This window comes from Schistocerca piceifrons, chromosome 2, assembly GCF_021461385.2.
Source record: "Schistocerca piceifrons isolate TAMUIC-IGC-003096 chromosome 2, iqSchPice1.1, whole genome shotgun sequence".
NCBI lineage: Eukaryota > Metazoa > Arthropoda > Insecta > Orthoptera > Acrididae > Schistocerca > Schistocerca piceifrons.
The window spans coordinates 405,237,990-405,263,833 of NC_060139.1; the positions used below are offsets into that span (position 1 = coordinate 405,237,990).

Genomic DNA, 25,844 nt, shown 5'->3' on the forward strand with positions numbered 1-25,844 from the left:
CCCCTCCCAACTAGGCATGGCGGCTGTCGCAGAAACAACCGGTTTTTGGTTACATCGTTTCTTTTTTTTTTCAAACCAGTTTAACCCGCGTGTTAAACATCCCAATATAACCGATGTTTTGGAATTTATTCCTATTATTTTCCGTAATAAACGTAGAAACCGAGCAAAGATTGAAAAATTTTGACTCTCTCAGTTTAATGATACAGATGAAAATTTTCAATCAAATGAGCAAGTAAAAGAAAATATAGTCTGCCCACAATTCACTGCTTTTTTCGAAAAGTGATAAGTGATTAAATACTGTCAAAAATCTCACCAGTATTTTCCTATTGATTTCAGTTTTACGAAACTGTGCTCAAAAATCATGTTGTAATCGGGGATCGTACCACAGCTTGCGTATTACGAATAGTCAGAGATAAATCGTGAAAACTGAGATCGGAGATCTCTGTTTATCGTGTTAATTTGTCCGTTTCCAAGGATAAGTAGGTGAAGACGTATTATGTAGACACAGGCAGCAGATCAGTTACTTTCTGTTTTTATCGTATGCTATGAATGTTGTTAAGTTATTAGTTTACTAAAATTACCATAATTTTATTCCTCTTCTATTATTTTATAGAAATGGCAGACAAATCCTTAATCTTTTAAAGCAAATGAAGCATTGTATTTAAGTGCTACGTCACTTCTTAGAAATATTTCCAGACTAGCGTTGGTGCCGTTTTGCAATACAACGGATGTCTGGCGACGACATCGATAAATTGCCAGGGGGCGGGGGGCAAGCTTTGCACACTGCTCGTACATCCCCCCCTCCCCTCCCCTACGTACCTCAAGCCACGATACACAACAGGGACATTACTGTCTTAGTGCTCTACCAATTCACGTCTTGTGTTTGTTGCTCATTTCCATCGGCACTGTTATTAAAATAGCACCTATCGCTTTTCCGGTTTTCATATTGCGAACTACAGTAAATATTAATATACATTTAAAAAACGAGAACTTGTAGCATTGCAGCTACGGCTAATTGATATTTCGTTTTTTTACCCTGTTATTAACGAAAAATGAGAGCAAAGAAGTGCCGAAACTTACCATAATTTGGAAATAAAATACTGATATCGGGTTTAACTGGCCAGCTTTTCCCATCCCTACTCCCAGCCTCTGCAGGCCTCGTCATCTGGCTATGCTGTGTGACTTTTTCCCACCGAACAGGCAGCGCAGTGAGTACGTGGAGCCCAAGAAACAGCTGCGATTGGCTGACGCCAGGCCACTACCACGCGGCTCACTGAAACATCAATCACAAGGTCATTCTAATCCGAGTACAGTTGTAGACTGTTGCACTCCCAAAGTAATTTTGACCGGAGTATAGTCGTAGGATTCGCAATCTTGCTCCATCTTATTTTGCGCGGGATTAGCCGAGCGGTCTGAGGCGCTGCAGTCATGGACTGTGCGGCTGGTCCCGGCGGAGGTTCAAGTCCTCCCTCGGGCATAGGTGTGTGTGTTTGTCCTTAGGATAATTTAGGTTAAGTAGTGTGTATGCTTACGAACTGATGACCTTTGCTGTTAAGTCCCATAAGATTTCACACACATTTTTTTCCCATCTTATTTTATTTGAACACAGAAAGTCCAGAGTCGAATTGTACTGTGTAATGCACTCGAGTAACAGTATAATCTTTGCATTCTGCTCTAATGTTTGACGTAATTTACAAGTCTTCCACTTGGAAATGTCATATACAGACTATAATTCCCGAGAAGCTTAATTACAACACACTCATTCAGTATTGTGAACTTTATTACAACTCGATGCACTGTAGAACTCGTTTCCGTAGCTTTCTCATTCATTTAATAACGTGGAATTTATACCGACCTCTTCATAACAAAGATCGCAGCAGACTCCCCGACAGAGAACAATAGCAGCACTCGCACCCCCTGCCACCATCTATTCACTCTACGGCTCATTAATTAAAGGAAAAAAATTCGATAGCGCGTTTGCACCTTGGTCTGAAACACTCTTTCTCATCCCATGTTCAGGAACGTTCGTTGAAATATTACTTCTATTTGCATACGTATTCTCGTAGGTCACGGAGGGCGCATTACATTTCGTAAACGAAGCAAGATAACGAAACTAAGCTCCCCGCACATAATTTTATGTAAAGACGAAAGTACTCTGAGCTATTAGTAACGTTCAAGTATTATCAGTAGGACGCCCTGAGTATTAAATTCACAGCGGCAACACTAATATTCCTCAGATGTTGATGAACCTGTAGCCAAATGGTAACGAATGTCGAGAGAGAAAGCGAGGTGTTTTTATGTTCATCTGTCCTCAAACGCCCACGCATGACGTAGCACCAACAGAAGGATGTCGTTGTCGACTCATTTACACTCTCGTCACACTTCACCAGCCAAGATGGAACACTAGGAAGAATACTGGACAAAGTTCACTCTCCGTCCTCGCATCCACATTTTAAACTCCCGTTGACAGAGTAAATATTTAATACAAACGGTCATGGTTTTCGAAATATGTCCAGACGTGATTTCCTTCCCTGTCCTTGTCCAAGACAAGCTGACGTTCCGTCTATACTGTTTTCAGCTCAATGGTAAATTTCCTTTGTTCTCACTAAGAGGACTAAAATGGACAGTAACGGTTTCCCTTTGAATTTGCGGGTGATTCGACAAAGAGCTTGGAAGATTAGTTGAACGGAATGCGTAGTATTTTGAAAAGAGGTTATAAGATGCTCATCAATAGAAGTAATAGCCGAGGTAAATCAGGTGACGCCGAGGGAGTTAGATTAGGAGACAAGAAACTAAAAACTTTAGACGATTAATTTTATCCATTTCTGTTGGCGTTACTTCCGTGACAGTATTACTTTCGTAAAATAAAGAACAGCTCCCTGTAGGCCAAGCCATGATTTCATTTCAATGCACAATACATCTCGAGTCCTGAGTGCTCAATTCAGGAGCTTTGACAGTCTACGTTGATTAATTTTCCGAATTTATTTTCATTCTGGTCCTAGTAAAGTTGCAATGGCATATTGTAAACATAAGTTAAAAATACTAACACAAATCGATAATTAACTTACTAATCCCACTGGTGGATACATGGTTTTTGAAACAATGTATGAGTAAACGTGTTTATGTGCATATACACACTTTTTTGTTCTTCAGCAAATTTGTATGCACAAGCCAAGGAATTTCAAACGCAAATATACTGCATTTCTACAAATGCACTAGTGATATTATTTCAAAGGAGATACAAAGCCGGTATATTATTAGTTATACAGCATGTCATTTACAAAACAAAGGTTTGCGAATATGTAAAATGTGGATTATGTTATCAAATGGTAGCATTGTTTAATGTAACTATCTTTAGGAAAAAATAAACTTCTAAAATTACTGAAAATCTGTGGCTGCAAAAATCTGATCATTCAACATGTTTTTCAAAGGTATTATTTTGTTTAACATTATTTCTAATTTTTATATTTGATCAAGTTTTTCACCACGTTTTTCTGTGGGGTGTACAGTTACTCTTTTGTGAATGTCAGGTAGACTGTGTCTCTTAAGGTACTTGGGGTTGGCCACTGTGGATTTGTCGAAGGGATTAAATCTAAAAGCCTCAGTGTGTGCTTTGTATTACATATGGATAGTTCTTCCTGCTTTGCCTATGTAAAATGCAGGCAGCTGTTACATCGTATTTTATATATTCCTCTATGTTCAGTTGTTGGAGTGTTGCTGTTTACTGTGTGAAGAAAGTGATGTGCAAGATTGTGGTTTGTGGAGAATGATATTTTAATATTGATGTTTCTAAATAAGTTAGCAATTTTTGTGATGCCTTGCTTAAATAGGGAATGCTTGTGAAGAAGTGTGTTGTGTCAGTTGTTATTCACGCTTCTGTTATTCACTTAGATTGGCCTGTATTTTCTTAGATAATTAGTCAACTGGTTTTTCTGTATTCTCATTATTTACTGTAGTTGCTTTTGTCGTGTATTCTGGGGCACTGGAGTATAATGTTACTTCCAAAACACAGAATTTCTCTGGGAGGGTTATAAATAAAACCAACATTACTTTCGCAAATACAGAACCAATCTATTGATCAAATGTGTTAAACACAATATCAGACTAGTGCTTGATCACCATACCCTACAAAACTAATTAGTAAATACTAAGAAAGCTGTTGACATGGCCAGCCTTAAAAACAATGGAAAGATTTTCCTAGCACATAATATTAATGAAATTATTCAACAAGAAGAGGAAAAAGTAAAACAACGCTTCAATACAATCTTTGAAGAAAACTAAGAGTTAGAACAGTTGCAACATAAACTAAATGGTCATGACACTACACTTGTTAAGGTGGATAAAGGAAACTCCACTCTTGTCATTTACAAATATGATTACATTAGCAAAATTCTTAATTTTTTCTCAGAAAAAACATTACTGAATTGGACCATGACCCAACCACTAAATTGCAGTAAAAATTAAAGAAAATGATTAACCAATGTAAATTCCTGCTGTCTGATAAACAAGTAAAATTTAGCGCATTAATTATCTTTGCACACAACTAAATATCCACTAAACTAACACTCCAATTGGATCAACTCTTAACTCCAATGATAAACCAGCATACAAACTTTCCCAAGTATTAAAGAACACACTCAGGAAGTTTTACACATCCGAAACAATATACTCAATAAAAATATAAATACTTTAACTACACTCATCAAAGATGTTGTAATCCCCAGTGCAGTTACATTTGCCTCATTTGACACTGTTAATTTATTCACAAATGTACCTGTCAAAGACGCAATTGAAAGTACAACAGAAAACCTTATAAAACACAAAAACTAACCATACCAGACTATTAGAGTTAGTTGATCTGTTCAAACTTGTAATATTAAACCTAACACCAGGAAGAAACCTTAGTTACGGCTATTAACGTGTCAAGCCTCCTGAACATAAATTTCTTGAACAGAAGAATATACTTCCTGAAAAAATTCAGTATTACAGAAGTTATGCGGATGACAATCCACTCCTACTTGGTGGCACAAAATATGAGCTTCATGAGACTCTTACACAATTAAGTTCAATCCACAATAAAATAACACTGACAGTAAAACGTGAAAGAAATCAATCCATAAATTTCTTAGACCTTACAATTGTTAACGAACAACACGAACATAATTTTTACATTGCAGGGAATCAACTAACACTGACATCACAAAACGTGAATTATCATACTATCCTAGCACACACAAGTATTTTATGCTGAATAGGGCAAACACATTATCTTTGAAACTTGGAACATTGATACAAAAACTGATATGATCAACGCAATTTCAGTAAACAACGAGAGTTCAGAAAAATCAATTGATAAGCTATCCAACAAAATACAGGCCAACAGAAGCATTAATAACAACTGACTCAACACACTTCTCCACAAGGTTTCCCTATTTAGACACAGCATCACAAAGAATTACTAACTTATTTAGAAACACCAATATTAGAATATCATTCTCCACAAACCACAATCTTGGACATCACTTACTTCACACAGGAAACAGAAACACCAGAATAACAGAACATAGAGGAATATATAAATTACTATGTAACAGCTGTCCCCAATTTTACATAAGCAAAACAGGAAGAAATTTCCACACACAATACAAAGAACACACTGATGCTTTTAAAATTAACGACTTTGATAGACCCTCGATAGCCAACCACAAGTACCTTAACAGACACACATAAACTGACATTCACAACAGCATAACTGTACTCCACACAGAGAAACATGCTGAAATACTTGAACTACTAGAACAATCAGAGGTGATGTTAAACAAAGTAAAATTCCTGAAAAACGTATGAATGAACAGAATTTAGGAGTAACAGGTTTTTCAGTTACTTTAGAAGTTTATTTTTTGCTAAAGGTAAAAATATTTAATAGTGCCTCCATTTGATAACATAATCCATGTTTTACATATTCACAAATATTGGTTTTTTAAGTGATATGTTGTATAACTAATAATATAATGGCTTTTTATCTCCTTTGAAATAATAGAACTAGTGTATTTGTAGAAATGCTGCTTATTTACATTTGAAATTCCTTGGCTTACGCATTCAGAATGTGCTGTATAACAAAAAATGTATATATGTACATAAACACGTTTACTCGTACTATGCTTCAAAATCCATGCATCCACCATTGGAAACAGTAAGTTAATTGTCAGTTTGTATAAGTTTTGTAAACTTATATTTAGAATATGACCATTTTGTAATATACCTTTGTAATCTTACCAGAACCAGAATGAATCTAAACCTGGAGAAATAATCGATGAAGACTGCACAGCACTTGAAGTGGAACACCCATGACTTGAAATGCGTCGTGCAATGAAATAAACTCACGAATGTGACTGAGGGCGAATGTTCTTAATTTTCCGAGTTGTAGATGAGTTTTGAAATCTGGGCAGAAAAATAACTGATGATGGCCGAGGTAGAGAGGATCTGCAGACTGGCAGTAGCAAGGAAAGCGTTTCTGAAAAAGGGAAATTTGAGTGTTAGGAAGTCTTTTCTGAAGGTTTTTGTCTTGAGAATACAAAAGTGGAAGATAAGCAGTTCAGACAATAAGAAATAGAAGATTTTAAAATGAGGTGGTGCAGAAGAATGCTGAAGATTAAATGAGTCGACCAAATAGCTACTGTTACGGTACTAAATTGAAGTGGGGAAAAAGTCTTTCCGCATCACGGAAGAGACAGTCTGGCTGTCAACGAAAGTGTAGGGATAAAAACTGTAGAGGGAGAGCCAAACATGAATTCACAAAGCAGTTTCAGATGAATGCAGTTATTCAGAGATGAAGGGGCTTGCACAGGTTAGATGAGCATAGAGATCTGTCTCAAACCGGTCTTTGGACTCAAGAGTAGTACAACAACGCTAAGTAAATGGGAGTCTAATCTTAAATTACCTATTTTCTTCTGTTGCCACTATCTTTATTTTTCTATAGATGCCACCAACAAGAGTGTAAGATTCCTGAGCCAACAGTTCACAGTTCACAGTTGAATATCCTTCTCTCCTGCTGTAAAAAGCCTGTAACCTCTACCTTCGTCGTAGGTTCATTCTATTTCGACTTCTCATTTGATATTATCTGAACTACATTTATGATTAGTGTCACTAGAGAATTTTTGAACGACTATTTTATTCCTTCCTGTTACCCCTATTTATACTATTACCACTGCTATTACTGCAACGAGATGATGGTAGAAGTCGTAGTGGTGGTAGTAATAGTAGTAGTGGAATTCTAATACTACTATAGTCTGTAAACTGAAAGTTAACTACAAGCAAACGTGATCCAAAACAATGAACGTTTTTATATATAGAAGAAAAGAAATACAACCAGCCACATTTTTAAATTAATTATTTATTTCGCCGTAACCAGTTTTGGGGCTGAGACAATCGTAAGGCGACAGCCAGGGCTTCTTGTACAAATATCACGGTTTTGTTCTATAATGTAACACAATATTCATAATTTTCTTGTTTACAAAAGCTTTTATGTTATACACAAAACCTTTTAAATGTCAATTACTTGAGGAAAACGTTTCCCTACATATTACAACAGAGGGCTCGGGTCATTACAGCAAGTTGAACACGAACTTACCAAAGCAAGATGGTGAACACATGTGTATACACCTGACGACACGTCATCTAGTTATCTGATTGGCTGCATCAAAGAAAAAAATGGTGCAGTATTCATTTCTACAGCTATAATGTATATTGCTGTAAATATTCTGTTTCTTCGTGTCTGGGCTCAGATCCGAGATTAGCGAAATAAGTCATTTGCTAAAAATGAGTGGCTGGTTCCAGCTTTTGTTCAGCTTTATTTTTGCGAAAACAGTTGCAGTGTTCCAAAACCATCGTGAGTAAAATAGTGAACGTTATGTGATTACCTACATATAATCAGCAATTGCTTGAAATCAGCAATTGCATTAATTCTTTTGCCAAAAGAATGTATTTCAAACATATAAAACTTAAGCAGTTTACAAAACATCGGGCGTTGTTTTAAACTTCGAAAATGTGCCTCAGCAGGGAGAAGGACTACTTCTGAACAGATTTTGTTACTGTTGCAATACATTCAGTCCTTAAAAATATACTTTACAATGTTAACGGTATAGCTCTGTTATGCGATACTGAAATACCAAACGAAATTCGTTTATTATTTCTTGAGTACTACATCAAGAAGCATTAACTCGAGATTTTATCTCGCAATCATAAACTCATCAATTGCATTACGTTGTGTTCAAAATCCTGTCGAAATATATTTGTCCGTTTAGAAGGAGATACTGGGAGTACAAGCATTTTTGCCGGAAGATATTCCTGAAACGTCCCCTTGGAAAAATGTATGAATTACTGTGCTGATACACCTCTTACGTTATTTGATTTTCAAACAGCTGAGCAGAACTGAACGTACTCAGACATTTCGCTCTTTACATTCTGAACAGCACTAAACTGACACACAATATTTTTAGGGCAACGCAGTCTGACTTTCAGTAATCCCTACAAAAGATGGCCCTGACTAACAATAACGTATACCTTTCATGAATCACTTACATCACAAAAATCTTCGTTACTCGAACTACTGCAATACAGCGAGTGCCGATACTGGCAGCTAAGTAAAAAATTCTAACTACTGAACGCACTAACTACTGATAGGCATAGTTAGCAAACGGAAGGTTTTGATAGAGAACAAACAATGTATTTACCTTAATAATATTCAAAAGTCATCACATGCATATCAGTTCATGATATACCGTATTACAAATTTACTATTTTTGATGGACACACGTCCAGATCGTCCACTCTCAAAATTCTGCCATCTCTCTCCCGACATCCACCACTGCTGGCGGTTCACCTCCAACTGCGCAACGCTACGCGCTGTTCACATCCAACTGCCCAACATTACAATGCCGAATATTCCAAAAATGCCAACCAGCCACAGACTGCACACAGCACAGCCAGTGATTTTCAAGCAGAGCGCTACGTGGCGCTACCAACATAAAAACCTATACAGCCTACTTACAGCTTCCTTACATTACGCTCCACGTTTTTGGTGTATGCATAAACCCTATCTACTCTTATGACACTCGTTCATACGGTAATATAATGTACCCTACATTGCTGTGGGAGATTGCTGTCTCATTCTCTATTTCATACAGTGGTAACGCAGTAAGAATAATATTATAATAATAATAATGTAATAATAATATAATAAACGGAGTCTCTGTATTGTGTGGTCGCTGTCGAGAAGACTGTATAACTAAAAGAAACAGCCTACAGGAACACCTACTGAAGTAGTTAAGAAAGAACAAAGACTCATTTGCTTGCCTTTCAGTCTATAGAAGACTTCACTACCCTCGTGGACATAAATAAGCGATAATACTTCTGTTAACCTCACAAGAGTATAGTTTATTTTGTGGTTCATATCTTTTAACCCTAACAACATGGTAAAGAAGGAAATTGTTTTGTCTCATTAACGCCGTTCTCTCGCGCGCCCAGAACAATTCCTTACCTGGCACTGGATTGGGCTCCCGTAACGTCACAGCCTACTATCTAAGGACGGCAGCACCAACCACACTTGTGTCTCCATTTGACAATGGCAGTGGAGTACTCGGTAGAAATCTCGTAGATTTTAAACTACATGACGCGGCTGAAAGCCAGAGAGAATTTAATCGATATATATCGCCGCGAAACTGTACGTTCGTAAATTTCTCTTATCAGTTTTGCAATAATCCATCATAATTTTAATAATGATAAGGTGCTATATTTCTCAAGAATAGGCACTGCATTGTCCACTTGTAAATAATTTTAAGAGGAGCGTTGGCAGACTCACTGATTTTAAGCCAAACGTTACCTGTGATGTATTTTACACAAAATCAGTAATCCGATCAGTGGGTGGTTTGTTTTAGAACATCGCTGAGGATGCCTCTGCTAATACTAGAAGTGCCCTCTGTCACTGCAGACAACACAGGAATGACAGACGTAAGGCTTAAACTGGTCCGACAGAAATGGGATGCAACTTTAGCTATTTGGAAATCAGAAAGAAGAGCACGGGAGATGACAATTACCCTTCCCAGGTCATCGTCTATTACAGCAGGTATAGTGCCACGTTGTCCCAAATAGGTAATAAGAGTAACTTTAGAATAATAATATCAGCCTCGATTCCTTAGGGAAAAAAATAGCGCCTAGCGGCTGTATTTATTTCAGGACGTTCAGAGTACAGCAGTCACTCGCAACGATATGTATTGCAGATCTGGATTTCGGTCACCATGTGGCCGTCTTCAGAGCAGTAAATGTAAGTTAAGACATTAAAGACACTTGTGTATGCACACAATCCCATTTAGACTATTCACTTCAGACGTTGACACAGTGTGAACTCACCATTTGACATGAAAGGTCCAGTTGGGACTACGTGCATATACAAGTGTTCAAATGGTTCAAATGGCTTTGAGCACTATGGTACTTAACATCTGAGGTCATCAGTCCCCTAGAACTTAGAATTACTTAAACTTAACTAAACCAAGGACATCACACACATCCATGCCCGAAGCAGGATTCGAATCTGCGACCGTAGCGGTCACGCGGTTCCAGGCTGTAGCGCTTAGAACCGCTCGGCCACTCCTGCCGGCTATAATGCTAGCAGACAAAAATCGTAATACTGGCGCTGTCCTCTAACTTTTGACCAGAAAGAAATTATGACTGTTCATGTCCGTTGATGTAACTGTAGTTTTTGCGCCTCAGCTCAGGCTTTCGTCCGCAAAATGGATATATCAGAGGACATGTGGATCTGCCCTGGCTTCTGACTATAGGGTTTCACTCTAGTTTTCTGACCACGTCTTCTAGAATTCGTACCTTTGCTGAACTGCTAATTACATCGCTATTATTAGCAGAAAATTGTCGATAGAATGTTAATTTATAATTTTTCACCACACTACCGCAGCACGTATCGCATCGACATAGATACGAACCGCGGTCGTCAACGCCTCACAATGCTGTCAGCAGCAGGTACTGGGTAGAACTAGGTCACAGCAGTGTTACGCGCGGTGTGTTCCCGTGTTTAGGGCGCTCGCCTGTACAGAGGAGAGGAAACTGCCCGCGGCAGCGATAAAAGCGGGCGGTAACGTCTTCTGCCCCGGCATGAGCGGACGTCCTGTTGTGTTCGCAGGTCCTACTGCGAGCGCGTGTTCCGCGACTGCCGCCTGCAGACGTGCTACGTGCAGTCTCCCGCCTACCCAGGCGTCTACCCCAGGGGGCTGCACTGCCGCTACCACCTCAACACCAGGCTGCCCTTCATCAAGCTCTACATCGAGAACGAGGTCTTCAACATCGACGGCCAGCGCTGCGAGAACATCATGACCTGTCCCATGAGGCCCATCTCGTCGGGCGCCGAGAACTGCCCGTACGACTACATTAAGGTGTACGACGGGAAGAACGAGAGCGCACCAGTCATCGGTGAGTGCCGCTGCACCTGTAGTCTGCACTTAATCTGCACTTTCATCACGGTATTAAAAACAAAACAGTCATCATCGTTTCAGAAAACCAGTCGTGCGAAACTTAATATATTCTTTTCAAGGATGGTATCTTGCAAATAGTAGACGAAGATGAGCAATAAATTTCAATATTTCTATATCTGTGAAAGATGTTACATTCGGTGTCACAGTATCAACTTACAACGAAGAGAGGAATTTGGTTCAAAAATGGCTCTGAGCACTATGGGACTTAACTTCTGTGGTCATCAGTCCCCTAGAACCTAGAACTACTTAAAGCTAACTAACCTAAGGACACTACACACACCCATGCTCGAGGCAGGATTCGAACCTGCGACCGTAGCGGTCGCGCGGTTCCGAACTGTAGCGCCTAGAGCCGCTCGGCCACCAGCGGCCGGCACAGGAATTTGTTTTAACTCTTTGTTGTAAGTCCAGATTCACCTGTATGTACATGTTTGGTACCAATAGGTGAACATTGTTGTTGTTGTCGTTGTTCTTGTCTGCTGTCTGAACACTGATTTGATAGTAACTCTTCACACTAGTCTATCCTGTAAAAGACCCTGCTTCCCTGCGCAAATCACCTGCCTCCATTTGAAACTGCTTACTTTTTCGATGAATTCTATTTTTCTTGTTTTCGATTGAGTACCTGTTCGTTAGTTATTCGGTCCATATATCTAATCTGTAGCACCATGTGACAACTACTTCTTTTCTCTTCTTGTCTGAGCTGCTTATCGCCCAGACTTCACTTACGCACATTCTAGACAAATACTTTTAGAAAAGACTTCATTATTCGATTTTTAACAAATAACTACTTTAAACAAACCCTTTTCTTGCTAATACCACTCAGAATTTTTATCCCCTCTTCTTTGGAATCGTCAGTTATTTTGCTGCACAAATAGCAGAACTCATGTACTAGTTTAAGGGATTCATTTCCCAGTCTAATTCCGTTAGCGTTCCCTGCTTTAGTTGAAGAACATTCCATTACCGATTTCGATGCTCAACTAAGAGCCTCATATCAAAACACTATTTATTCAGATCAAATGCTCTTTCTAGTCCTTTGTCGTCTTTCAAGGAGTTACTATGTCGTCTGTAGACGTTGAAGTTTTTCTTTTCCTTTTCCTGAACTTGAACGATCTTTCCAAATTCCTCCTTGGTTTCCCTTACTACTCGCTCAGTGCACTGATTAGATAAAATGGGGGGGGGGGGATGTTACAATCCTATCTCATCCTCTCAACTACTGTCCCTCAGCTTATTACTGCAGCCTGGGTTTTGTACCAATTTTACTAACTTTTCACTCCATGTATTTTATTCCTGTTAGTTTCACATTTTTGTATAGTTTGTTCGAATCAGCTTGATCAAAAGCTTTCTCTAAATCAACAAATGTAAATTTAGCGCATTACTGTCTATTTATTCTCACCCGTATGTTTCGCACATTGTCGACTTGCACATAAGAGACTTCTCGTAGTCGCGAGCATACTATTGAACAAATAGTGTGCCAAGCTATCTAAACTTCCATAAATATTGAGTTCTGGTCTTAAACAAAACGCGAAACAGAAATCTGTTGATCTTCGGATCGATCAATCAGGCTTTAGACTTCATTACATATTTCCTGGTAGCTTTCTCTTACAGAGTATGTGAGGGGAAGGGAAGGCGTGTTTGCTATGCACACTGTAGTGAAATTTAACAGCATAGCAGCATGAAGGACATTTATTCACAGAGGGGGATGCACTCCTGAACTGTATTTAACATGGACTACATACAAAATTCCTTACAAGCAAACTGTAATTGCGTAAAGATCATCATTATTCAGCAAGAACTGGGTGGACTGAGTACAGCAACATGGAGGCGCGTCCAATAGTTTCAAACTCACAGAACAACTGAAAGCAAAATTCACCGTTTTTCAATAAAGACTGAACCGTCAAAGCCTACCTCTAACGCGCAGCGAAAAGAATCATGAAAGTTAACTGGGTAGTCGATGAATAAAATGAATCGTAACCGATTAAGGAACAAATTCCAGATGAATCTGTGCAAAACGCCAGCAAAATTAATACCCACTTCTCCTAACGAATTAATTCAATTGTTAATGCAGTATCATAACTCAAAACTGAAGTAACGCCCATTCAAAATCACCGTCAAGGATGCACAGAAGTAGCACTACTTAATTTCTTGATCGTGGAACAGCGACAGGCTAACTCTGGATAAAATCGAACCCGCCTCCCTCCGTGCAGAAAGAATGAACAAACTTGGAGAGACCTAAGTGATCATCAGCAAGACGAAATTTCCAGTGGAGCAGACGTCTCCTCCAGTCAGAACACAGGAGAGTCAATTCCCGGTTCCCTCGCCTCAGAATTTTCCACTCATTGAACTTCCCAGTTTCGAAGCTAGTTTCCCTTGTTAGTGAGTCCGGAGCAATTAATCACGTTATGGTACGTGTAAAGCGTTTGGGCAGACGAGTGTCCCAACTGACTGGAGCCACGGGCCAGATTCGAAGATTGCATTCAAACGCCTTTCTCAGGCTTCACCCGCAAAGGTACACCAAGAACTTCCATCTGAATTCACCTAGTCGCATGCGTTGTAATTACACCCACAGTCACGCAATGCAGCGATTATCTATTTTTAGGACACGTAGTTACAGGAACATTGTTTGCTGAATATCTAATGTCGTGAAAATGAGAATAAAACAATCTCACTGTTGGATCCGTGCGTGGTTTTCCTTCCGGGCATTTAAAATATAGGAAACCATAGAAAGTGCGAACTGTTCAACCGATTTTATCAAATCATGAAATTACAAAACTACAGAATTATATGAAATGTACATATATTTCCGCATTTCAATATGATTTCATCAATGAAATATCCGTGTAACGAGGAGAGGTAGAAGACGACAAGAAGCTATGCCTAAATTGTTGATAGTCTACAGCCTAAATAGTAAAATCATAGTGACGGAAAATGTGGAGATCTTATATACAAGGCATACGCAAGGCATGTTTAACATAATGGAGGTATTAGCATGAGCCTACGCGGCTCAGCTGATATATCAAGCCTATTAGCAACTGGAAAACGAAAACAAAACAGAAATTTACGTAGTTCTATAAACGCAATTTTTGCAGAAGTGAACGATTTAGATGAGCAGAAGTGTGTTTTTCTTACGAGAAAACTGACGATTAGAGATTGTAAAATATGAAGCACATGTTAAGAATTATTTCTTGAGTTTGCAATGTTTAAACTGCATTATTACCGTAGTTATATGACAAGAGGAACAAACAGAATTCTGTGAGAATACATAATTCGGGTTACGCCACGAAAACGGTGGTCGTCTCTTTCTAAGAGCCGCGACGTAAGACGAACTCCCTTCTTTTTATAGTGAGGCTTTCTGTCGATAGAAAGCTCCGACTTTGCCTTACTGCGTGGTGGAGCGTAATGTATCAGTGACAGGGCGATGGGGCGGAAACCTCCACGGCTTCCTCTAAAAGTGCCATATTTCTGACGTCGACGGCAAGAAGCTGCTCTAAGGCGACGAATTTTCCGCGGCATTACCAATATAGCACGCCGCTTATGTCGACTATCGCTGAAGAAGCTTAAAATAAATTACTGGTTATGCTGTAGAGGTCCAATTTGAAATAGAGAGTCACGAGGTCATAATCCGTTAAGACTAACATGTCTTTAACTATTCTCGGCATAATCATTTCCTAACGACACTATTACTTAACCCCATGAAAAAATGTACCATTTCTTAACAAGTCTACATAAGGCTGCTTCGACTTACTGTCGTATGTGCACTATAGACAATTATTGTAGACATTGTTCAATAAAATAAGAAACATGAAAATAAATCCTAGTAGTGGGAAACAAACAATTAGTATCTGTTAAGACGTCACAGAGCTCCCATAGCTGCAAGAAATGATGTAGCATTGGAAACGGAGAGAAACTGAGGGTCACACAGTGGAGGATGCAGAAAACCTGCACTGATCATGAGAACGCTGGGTCCACACGAACTGCATTTGATTGGCGAAAAGTCTGTAGTTTCGAGTATTACACGGGGTCAGCAAACACAGTGGACGCGCCTGATCAGCGGCATTAATTACAATTCATGTATCTAAATTCTACGAAGTCGTATTTGTAGTCTGTCGTCGTTGAATTGTTCTTCCAAATAACTTCCCAACTCGATAGACTTAACTATGTGATCAAAGAAAGATTTTAAGGCCACTTCGAGATGGCACGAGCTCACTAATTTACACCTGGACTCTTGTATTCGTCGATTAGACATTCCGATCTCACAACATAAATTAGGACCAACGACGCTGTGACCATCAAGAAATTTCATTACAAGCTTGACAACTACCAAGGCTCTCCTCCAGTGTTTTAGAGGATCACAGAACCTGCAGAATGAATGGAGAAATTTAATGGTTAGTGATAGGAAGTGACTGGTCTGTAGTATCAGTGGGATTTAAGCGACTTGGCACGTCAAATAAGAGAGCACAATTTGTGTGGTGTCTACGAATAATTGAAAATGGATATTAAAGTTTCACTTTAAGGTGAATGGAGCCCCAAAGAAAACAATTTTATTTTTGATCTGACTGCTCTCAGCTATAATTCATCACAGACATACGTACTTCGCACAACGGATATTATGTGGCATCTGAAATGATTTGCTGTTGATCAGTTAACTTTCTCATTAATGAACCTAACATTAGATGTCATAAATAACCTCTAGATTTAACCTAATCATCAGGGTACAAATATCAAATCATGCGTTCAGTTATAAATTTATAACGCTTGGTTGTTGTGAGCTGGTAACGTAAAGTTACCGTAAAACATTGCAGAACGGCGAAGTAACAGTTGCTCTGAAATTCTCAAGGCAATCTTACCTTGCGTGATATGAACATAACTGACTAAAGTAGCAAAAAGCCTTGCTGGGTCGCACAGTGCATACGATATGAAAAATGGTTATCTTCAAACTAATGAGTGAATTGAAGGCATAAAACGGCATCTTTTGTTATTCATATACAAGGCAGTAGTGAAAATCTTCATGGTTACTCAATACAGGGTGTCCATAAATTATCTCTACAACTTAATATTTTATTAACTTTAAAACTGTACTAGATGTTTAAAATGGTTTTCGAAATCTGATAACATATTATAAGCCTTTTTACCTTCCAGATAACACAGCTTTGACGCAAAACTGAACTTGAGAAATCCCAGGAAAGTTTCCGGATAGGTGACTTGGATGAGATGGTCCAATTTGATGGCACCTTCCCCCCCCCCCCCCCCCCCCCCCACTCCACCAACTCACCAACTCCCAGCACTCTAGAGTGCTGAACCCAGGTTAGAGATCTGCGCAAAACTTGTAGGCACACATTCACAAGTCTTTTCAACGTGTCGCCGTTGAGATCTTCAATTATACGTGGAGACAAATGGAATTGCGACCAGGCATTATCCGTGCCGCTAAATGTGCGAACACTGATGTGTATGAATGAGGAAACAAAACTTTGTGAGTTATCACATATTTATAACCATTTGTTAATATCTACTATGGTTTTAAAGATATAAAAGTCTTAAATTAAGGATAATTTACAGATAGCCTGTACTGTCATCTTGAAACGTAATAATTCATTTAAAGAAATCGGTGAAAGGAACGAAACAGAAATAAGAATACGTGATTTTCTTTAACCTTATTATTATTATTATTATCATTATTATCAGATCCCGAGAATACAATTTTACCAGAGAAATAAGACTAATTTTACATGAGCCATGTGGCATAGTCATACAATGACCAGCTACACAACGTAGATTTGGAAAACATAAAAGGTACAAAAACATTTCGGTGTATGAAATACCAGCCTCTTAAATCCGATCACAAATCAGATACAGTAGGTAAAGACAAGGGAATCTGCCCCGCATTAATCGTAGCCGCAAACAGCACTCCGCTGTACATTCGACCTCAGTGCTTAAGAAAGCTGTGTTCCAAGATGGCTCGACAAAAAAATAGTTTTAGGAAAACATTTCTTTGTGTTTCAGAGTAGACACATGAAAACAGATGTATGTAAATTATGATTGTAGCTTCAAAAATAGATACCCATTGCTGTTTTCATATATAGTTCTATCACTTTCTCAGGACAATGCAATTTAATCACGTTGATTAACATACCATGTCACACGTAGACGAAGGCACACATTCACTAAAGAACAGTCTCGAACAGAGTAGAACTAAAGAAGAACACTTCGTTTCCATTAAACATTTGCCAGGCATGAAGATTGTCTCATCCTACTCGCTTTTCATGGATCAAGACCGTACTAGCCCCAGCCCGAGTTCTTCCGAGGCTTCCAGTAACATATCTATAAGTGTAAGATGGAAGTTATTCGCTTGGAACTTGCCTTAAGTCCTTTTATTTTAAATGCATTTTTTATTTATTCGTGTTTTTCAAGTGCTGTGTTTTATTTTTATATTAATATTACCAGTGGTTGCTGATAACATGATTTACTATTATATTCATAATATCAAACATTGTCCTTCATCATCATTATTGAATACTTACAACCTGTTTAGAGTTTCCAGATAACAGGTCTAAAATTCGGAGCAATAAATGGAACTGAACTGAACTGACTCCCTACCGAAACTGAAGACACAATCGCCGCTTCACGCCTGCTCCTTCGGCAAGCCCTCTGACGCATTTGTACCGCGCGGAGCCTATAAGCTCCCTGGATCAGAGAAAACGAATACACAAAAGTGAGATCAGAACACCAATATGCAAACCTTCCTTGTACGCAGAATGAAGATGGCGTTACTGCTACATAAATTGTGTGATTGCGTCGAAATGCTAATCAGTTGCATGCCCGCGTCGGTAATATACTTCATGCTGGTTTGAGTTTGTTGCTTGCTTCCTTCATTGCGTTGGAATTTTAATGACCGGTATTGCAGAAAGAAACGAAAACAAAATAAAAAGCTCACGAATTAAGATGCTACTGGCTGGCGTATGCTGTTTTAGTCCACTGTGGTTACTCTGCTTTTTACACTGCAGGCGTCTTCTGCGGGATGGGACACTTCCCATATTCGATCATCGGCACTTCGGAAGACCTGCTGGTGGAGTTCTCGAGCTCTCCGGCGGGCCCGCTGCTCAATACTGGCTTCCACTTCAACGTGGGCAGCTGGCCGGGCCACGGGAAGCTGGCGGGAGTGCGCAACGGCACGTGCGACTGGCTGCTTACCGGCGACGACCTGGGGTCCGACCAGGAGGGCATCTTCCAGAGCGTCGCCCACTGGTACCCGCCCCACTCCTCCTGCACCTACCTGCTGCAGGGCCGGCCCGGACAGGTCGTGCGCCTCTACTTCCCCAGGTACCAGGCTGCCTCACTGTAACACGACAATGTGTGGGAAGGAAGAGGGAATGCACTGTACACTAACACGCGTCTAAGCCTAACAATTGCATATATCTCAAATAATCTCATGTAATATTACCGAGGAGGAACGACAATTTAACAAGGAATTTGATCATCACGTAGGGTGGTGGTGGTAAGCAGAAATGGCCATGTTTCTCCTTCAAGATGGTTTTGACAGTCGTGTGATTGTAACTGAGGTTGGAGAGATGTAAAAGTTGGTATCTGTAAAGTCGCAGGACAGTCCCAACAAACGTTACAACAATAGCGACAGTAGTAGTAGTAGTAGTAGTAGTAGTAGTGGTGGTGGTGTTGGTGGCGGTGGTGTTGGTGGAAACGGTATTTGCAGTGCAGGTGGTGTTGATGGTATAAAGAGGACAGCCCAGACGTCCTAAGTAGGTTCTAGGACCATTACTTGTAGTCATCCGATGCCTGTGTGTCGCTTCCTATACAGGTGTTTCAGTTTTCGCATCAAACGTCTAGGAGTGATAAATGACTCCATATGGGTGTTCTGCATCTGCACACAACTAACCGCACTAAAATGATACAGTGATTTCCAACAAGAAGAGCGTAGCGTTCCAAAGGATTGGAAAAGGGCACAGGTCATCCCCGTTTTCAAGAAGGGACGTCGAACAGATGTGCAGAACTATAGACCTATATCTCTAACGTCGATCGGTTGTAGAATTTTGGAACACGTATTATGTTCGAGTATAATGACTTTTCTGGAGACTAGAAATCTACTCTGTAGGAGTCAGCATGGGTTTCGAAAAATACGGTCGTGTGAAACCCAGCTCGCGCTATTCGTCCACGAGACTCAGAGAGCCAAAGACACGGGTTCACAGGTAGATGCCATGTTTCTTGACTTCCCCAAGGCGTTCGATACAGTTCCCCACAGTCGTTTAATGAACAAAGTAATAGCATATGGACTATCAGACCAATTGTGTGATTGGATTGAGGGGTTCCTAGATAACAGAACGCAGCATGTCATTCTCAATGGAGAGAAGTCTTCCGAAGTAAGAGTGATTTCAGGTGTGCCGCAGGGGAGTGTCATAGGACCGTTGCTATTCACAATATACATAAATGACCTGGTGGATGACATCGGGAGTTCACTGAGGCTTTTTGCAGATGATGCTGTGGTGTATCGAGAGGTTGTAACGATGGAAAATTGTACTGAAATGCAGGAGGATCTGCAGCGAATTGACGCATGGTGCAGGGAATGGCAATTGAATCTCAATGTAGACAAGTGTAATGTGCTGCGAATACATAGAAAGATAGATCCCTTATCGTTTAGCTACAAAATAGCAGGTCAGCAACTGGAAGCAGTGAATTCCATAAATTATCTGGGAGTACGCATTAGGAGTAATTTAAAATGAAATGATCATATAAAGTTGATCGTCGGTAAAGCAGATGCCAGACTGAGATTCATTGGAAGAATCCTAAGGAAATGCAATCCGAAAACAAAGGAAGTAGCTCGGTACGGGTTTTTGTTGAAGTTTCGAGAACATACCTTCACGAGGAGTCAAGTAGTTTATTGCTCCCTCCTACGTATATCTCGCGAAGAGACCATGAGGATAAAATCAGAGAGATTAGAGCCCACACAGAAGCATACCAACAATCCTTCTTTCCACGAACAATACGAGACTGGAATAGAAGGGAGAACCGATAGAGGTACTCAGGGTACCTTCCGCCACACACCGTCAGGTGGCTTGCGGAGTATGGATGTAGATGTAGAAGAAAACCTTAAGAATGATATTTTATAAACGAATGACTGTATTAAAGGAAACACATTGCATAGGCACACCGAAGAGTGCCTATCCCCTGCCCCCGCATAATTTACGCCGCATAAACAACGATAAAAGACGCCTAGTGTGGCCGGGACGCGCGAGAAAACATTTTGTCTCTTACGACAGTTGTTCTCCATGACGTGATCTGTCATCATTAGGCATCTGATGCTAAGATTTTGAAACATCCTATAGATATAGTCTCTGAACCTTGAGAGATTTATATTTTAAACTTTATTGAACAGAGTATATTTGTAAACGGCGATTTACGAATAAATAGGAAGCATTATTTATTTGTTCCATATTGAATAAGGGTATACAGAAAGGTGTTTCCAAACCAATTTGGGGTAGAGCTTTTTCCCATATAAAAAATACTGAGCGAATCATACTCTCTCATGCGTTATACAGTCCTCAACACTACTACACTCTAAACTAGTCGACAGATGCTCATCACGCGCATGAATAGCCACAGTAATTTTTGAAGAGAAAAGGACTATTATGTAGCTATGTGGCAAATTTAAGTTGATCAATGGTTTTTTTTTTGTTTTTTTTTTGGGTGCGGTGTGCCTATACCGCATCCACATGACGCCACAAGGCACAGGACGACACGGTGGGCGATTGACAGTCTTTGGGCTTTCCCGACCTGACGAGGAGCATGTTTTAATGGGCGTTTTTAAGTAGGAACACAGAATCAGAGTTGGCAATAATATTAAGTTGTCTCGAATCGCAGAAGTGCTTCCATTACTTCCCTCTAATCACCTTTTCTGAACGCGACGCAGTGGATAAAAATTTGTCAGATAAAATTGTCTACCAAATACGCAGTCTTTTGTGAATCTAGCAGTGAATTACCATTACTGATAATGCAGGAAACTGTCAAAATACGTACATGTCCGGAAGGCATTGCAGTAAGTGATACTGAAGTATACTAACTAATTTTCATAAAGTGTTAGAAATGTACCGGTCTCATGACTTATTGTCTAAATATAAAGCGATTAGAATACTTTAAGTCAGGACAGCGGAACACTATTGCCACTTTATGGCAATTAATGACGAAGACTGTTGGTGAAAATTCTGTGTCACCTGAAGATGTTCATTCACAGCGAAACCGGTTGTGACGCAAGAAACATACCAGAAATAAAGCTGTGGTGGTTTTTATTAACATTTACAATGTTCGTCTGTGGAGCATGTTCGATGTAGGATATTATTTACGTAATACAATCGCAGTGGCTTTCTCTCATCGATTTTACTCACAAAATAAAGAAAGCATAATTTTTCTTTCTTTTCCTTTGAAATCAATATAGTGTTGTCGAAGCCATAATAAGTGGTAAAGTGCTCAAGGCTGGTCCACAGAGAAGACACTGGGTATCTTGCAGACATGGAGTTACTGGTAAACTAAATTGGAAGCTGGAAATGAGCAATCAGCATATAAGGGTACAAAGAGGAAAATCATGAGAAATCATTAATTTTTAACAAATATTCTTACAGAAATCCAGGGTTAATAGGTTTAAGCATTTGCGCAGATTCAATATGAACTATATTTGTATAAAATATCGACCTATCTTTTCCTGGGCTGTGTAATCACCTCTTCTTCTAGCCGGTGCCAGTAAATTTTAACATTACAGCATGAGTGTAGTACATGGACGGTATAGCATGTAAAGTGTACCAGATCAGATACGGATAAATTTTCTTAACATTTCTTTCAGCTTTGTTTGGATAGCAGAAGTTTGATGCTATTTACCACGTACTGCTCTTTACCAATCTGCCTACCTGCTCGTCCCCCGTCGTACTCCAGTCAACGAAAGAAAATTAGGGAAAAATCATGTAGTACTAAATTATTGTACAGTTGTTGAAGGGAGTATCATGAACTACATATTAAAAGCCCCACCGGGTGTTTGTGTAAGGGGGAAAGGAGGGTTGGGGAGGTTGGGGGTTTAACGGTTTTATTTATGTTTTTCTTACATAACAGTTACAAAGTGGCTTCTAGCGAACATGTTTTTCAGTAGAAAATTAGGCTACGTTAAATATCCTACAAAAAGTTCCTATTCATTTTCTTTCTAGGATTAACAGTTTCTAAGTCGTAAAAGATGAAAAAATCGCTGATTATTAAAAACAGTATTTTAGAGGCATAAAATTATTATTTACTGTTGAGTGATGTGGGTTAAGAACGAGTATTAAATGTGTGTATTTCATCTAAATGCAGCAGAACTTCATTAAGGGATGTATTGTGTTCTGGGAGAGAAATACGGCGAAGGGTGAGGGGGCTGATGGATATAAATGTGAGGGAAAGTATTTCGCTGGGTTGAGATCATGCAGTTCCTTCCTCATACGTTTTCAAAACTGACGTGCGACCAGGTGATTCCCCACTACACCTTCCGTTAGTCACATGAAGCAACTGCAGGGTTTTTCATCAAGTTACATTGACTTTTCCGCAGCTCGTCTTATGAATAACTGACATTTGTGCAGACATACCGAAGGGGAGGGAGTGTTCATTTCACACAAAATTTATTAACACTACATAAAATATAGATACGAGTTACTAGTAATACTAACGCAAGAAACGCTTATGCATAAAATCTACGTTAGTCGATGCTCACTGTTGAGCCTCGGGCATCCTGTACTGCAGCTGTGGCGTTGCTGCGAGCAATGCAACATCGACCACGACGAGCGCTGCTAGCTTTGCGTTTTGCAAACAAATCATACCTCTCCAGCATATCCTGTCCAGTTCTCTCGTGTGGGTGGACAAAGTAACTTCACTGAGTTCCTGTTTATAATGTGGAGGTATTTTCAGTTTATTAAATTAGTACTCATTTGCAGTTGTTAAGCGAGCTTGAATGTAAAATACGTTCCCATGAACAATGGCTGAGAAGGATAGTGTAAAGTTGTCAGTGACCGTTGGTGGGAAAATAATTGAATTGGTAAATGTAGCACTTTGCTGCTCTCTGTCGTTAACTACATATTGTAAAGTCGAGTAACTGAAGTCATTAGATGGCGAATTAATGGATAATTTGAAAGTTATTGCACTTCATTCACTATTAATTGTGTTACTGGTAGTTGCTAAAAGGTTTCAGATAGATTATATAATGGTAAGACAGAGATTTAGGAGCCAGATTTTAAATTGTAAGACATTTCCAGGGGCAGATGTGGACTCTGACCACAGTCTATTGATTATGAACTGTAGATTAAAACTGAAGAAACTGCAAAAAGGTGGGAATTTAAGGAGATGGGACCTGGATAAACTGAAAGAACCAGAGGTTGCACAGAGTTTCAGGGAGAGCATAAGGGAAAAATTGACAGGAATGGGGGAAAGAAACACAGTACAAGAAGAATGGGTAGCTTTGAGGAATGAAATAGTGAAGGCAGCAGAGGATCAAGTAGGTAAAAAGACGAGGGCTAGTAGAAATCCTTGGGTAACAGAAGAAATAATGAATTTAATTGATGAAAGGAGAAAATATAAAAATGCAGTAAGTGAAGCAGGCAAAAAGGAATACAAACGTCTCAAAAATGAAGTCGACAGGAAGTGCAAAATGGCTAAGCAGGGATGGCTAGAGGACAAATGTAAGGATGTAGAGGTTTATCTCACGAGGAGTAAGATAGATACTGCCTACAGGAAAATTAAAGAGACATTTGGAGAAAAGAGAACCACTTGCATGAATATCAAGAGCTCAGATGGAAACCCAGTTCTAAGCAAAGGAGGGAAAGCAGAAAGGTGGAGTGAGTATATAGAGGGTCTATACAAGGGCGATGTACTTGAGGACAATATTATGGAAATGGAAGAGGAGGTAGATGAAGATGAAATGGGAGATATGATACTGCGTGAAGAGTTTGACAGAGCACTGAAAGACCTAAGTCGAAACAAGGCCCCGGGAGTAGACAACATTCCATTAGAACTACTGACAGCCTTGGGATATCCAGGTCTAACAAAACTCTACCGTCTGCTGAGCAAGATGTTTGAGACAAGCGAAATTCCCTCAGACTTCAAGAAGAATATAGTAATTCCAATCCCAAAGAAAGCAGGTGTTGACAGATGTGAAAATTACCGAAATATCAGTTTAATAAGTCACAGCTGCAAAATACTAACGCGAATTCTTTACAGACGAATGGAAAAACTGGTAGAAGCTGACCTCGGGGAGTATCAGTTTGGATTCCGTAGAAATATTGGAACACGGGATGCAATACTGACCCTACGACTTATCTTAGAAGAAAGATTAAGGAAAGGCCAGTCTACGTTTCTAGCATTTGTAGACTTAGAGAAAGCTTTTGACAATGTTGACTGGAATACTCTCTTTCAAATTCTGAAGGTGGCAGGGGTAAAATACAGGGAGCGAAAGGGTATTTACAATTTGTACAGAAACCAGATGGCAGTTATAAGAGTCGAAGGACATGAAAAGGAAGCAGTGGTTGGGAAGGGAGTGAGACTGGGTTGTAGCCTCTCCCCGATGCTATTCAATCTGTATATTGAGCAAGCAGTAAAGGAAACAAAAGAAAAGTTCGGAGTAGGTATTAAAATCCATGGAGACGAAATAAATACTTTGAGGATTGCCGATGAGACAGCAAAGGACTTGGAAGAGCAGTTGAACGGAATGAACAGTGTCTTGAAAGGAAGGTATAAGATTAACATCAACAAAAGCAAAACGAGGATAATGGAATGTATTCGAATTAAATCGGGTGATGCTGATGGAATTATATTAGGAAATGAGACACTTAAATTAGTAAGGGAGGTTTGCTATTTGGGGAGCAAAATAACTGATGATGGTCGAAGTAGAGAGGATACAAAATGTAGACTGGCAATGGCAAGGAAAGCGTTTCTGAAGAAGAGAAATTTGTTAACATCGAGTATTGATTTAAGTGTCAGGAAGTCGTTTCTGAAAGTATTTGTATGGGGTGTAGCCATGTATGGAAGTCAAACATGGACGATAAATAGTTTAGACAGGAAGAGAATAGAAGCTTTCGAAATGTGGTGCTACAGAAGAATGCTGAAGATTAGATGGGTAGATCACATAACTAATGAGGAGGTATTAAATAGTATTGGGGAGAAGAGGAGTTTGTGGCACAACTTGACCAGAAGAAGGGATCGGTTGGTAGGACATGTTCTGAGGCATCAAGGGATCACCAATTTGGTACTGTAGGGCAGCGTGGAGGGTAAAAATCGTAGAGGGAGACCAAGAGATGAATA

General features: G+C 39.6%; 1 protein-coding gene across 1 annotated transcript in view; it reads left to right on the forward strand.

The window, feature by feature from the left end:
• Positions 1 to 25,844, forward strand: part of LOC124775431 — a 95,817-nt gene that overhangs the window by 27,104 nt on the left and 42,869 nt on the right. The window contains exons 2-3 of the mRNA XM_047250263.1: positions 11,192 to 11,478; positions 18,536 to 18,851. Coding sequence (XP_047106219.1) covers positions 11,192 to 11,478; positions 18,536 to 18,851 — 603 coding nt within the window. The remainder of the gene's footprint in view (positions 1 to 11,191; positions 11,479 to 18,535; positions 18,852 to 25,844) is intronic.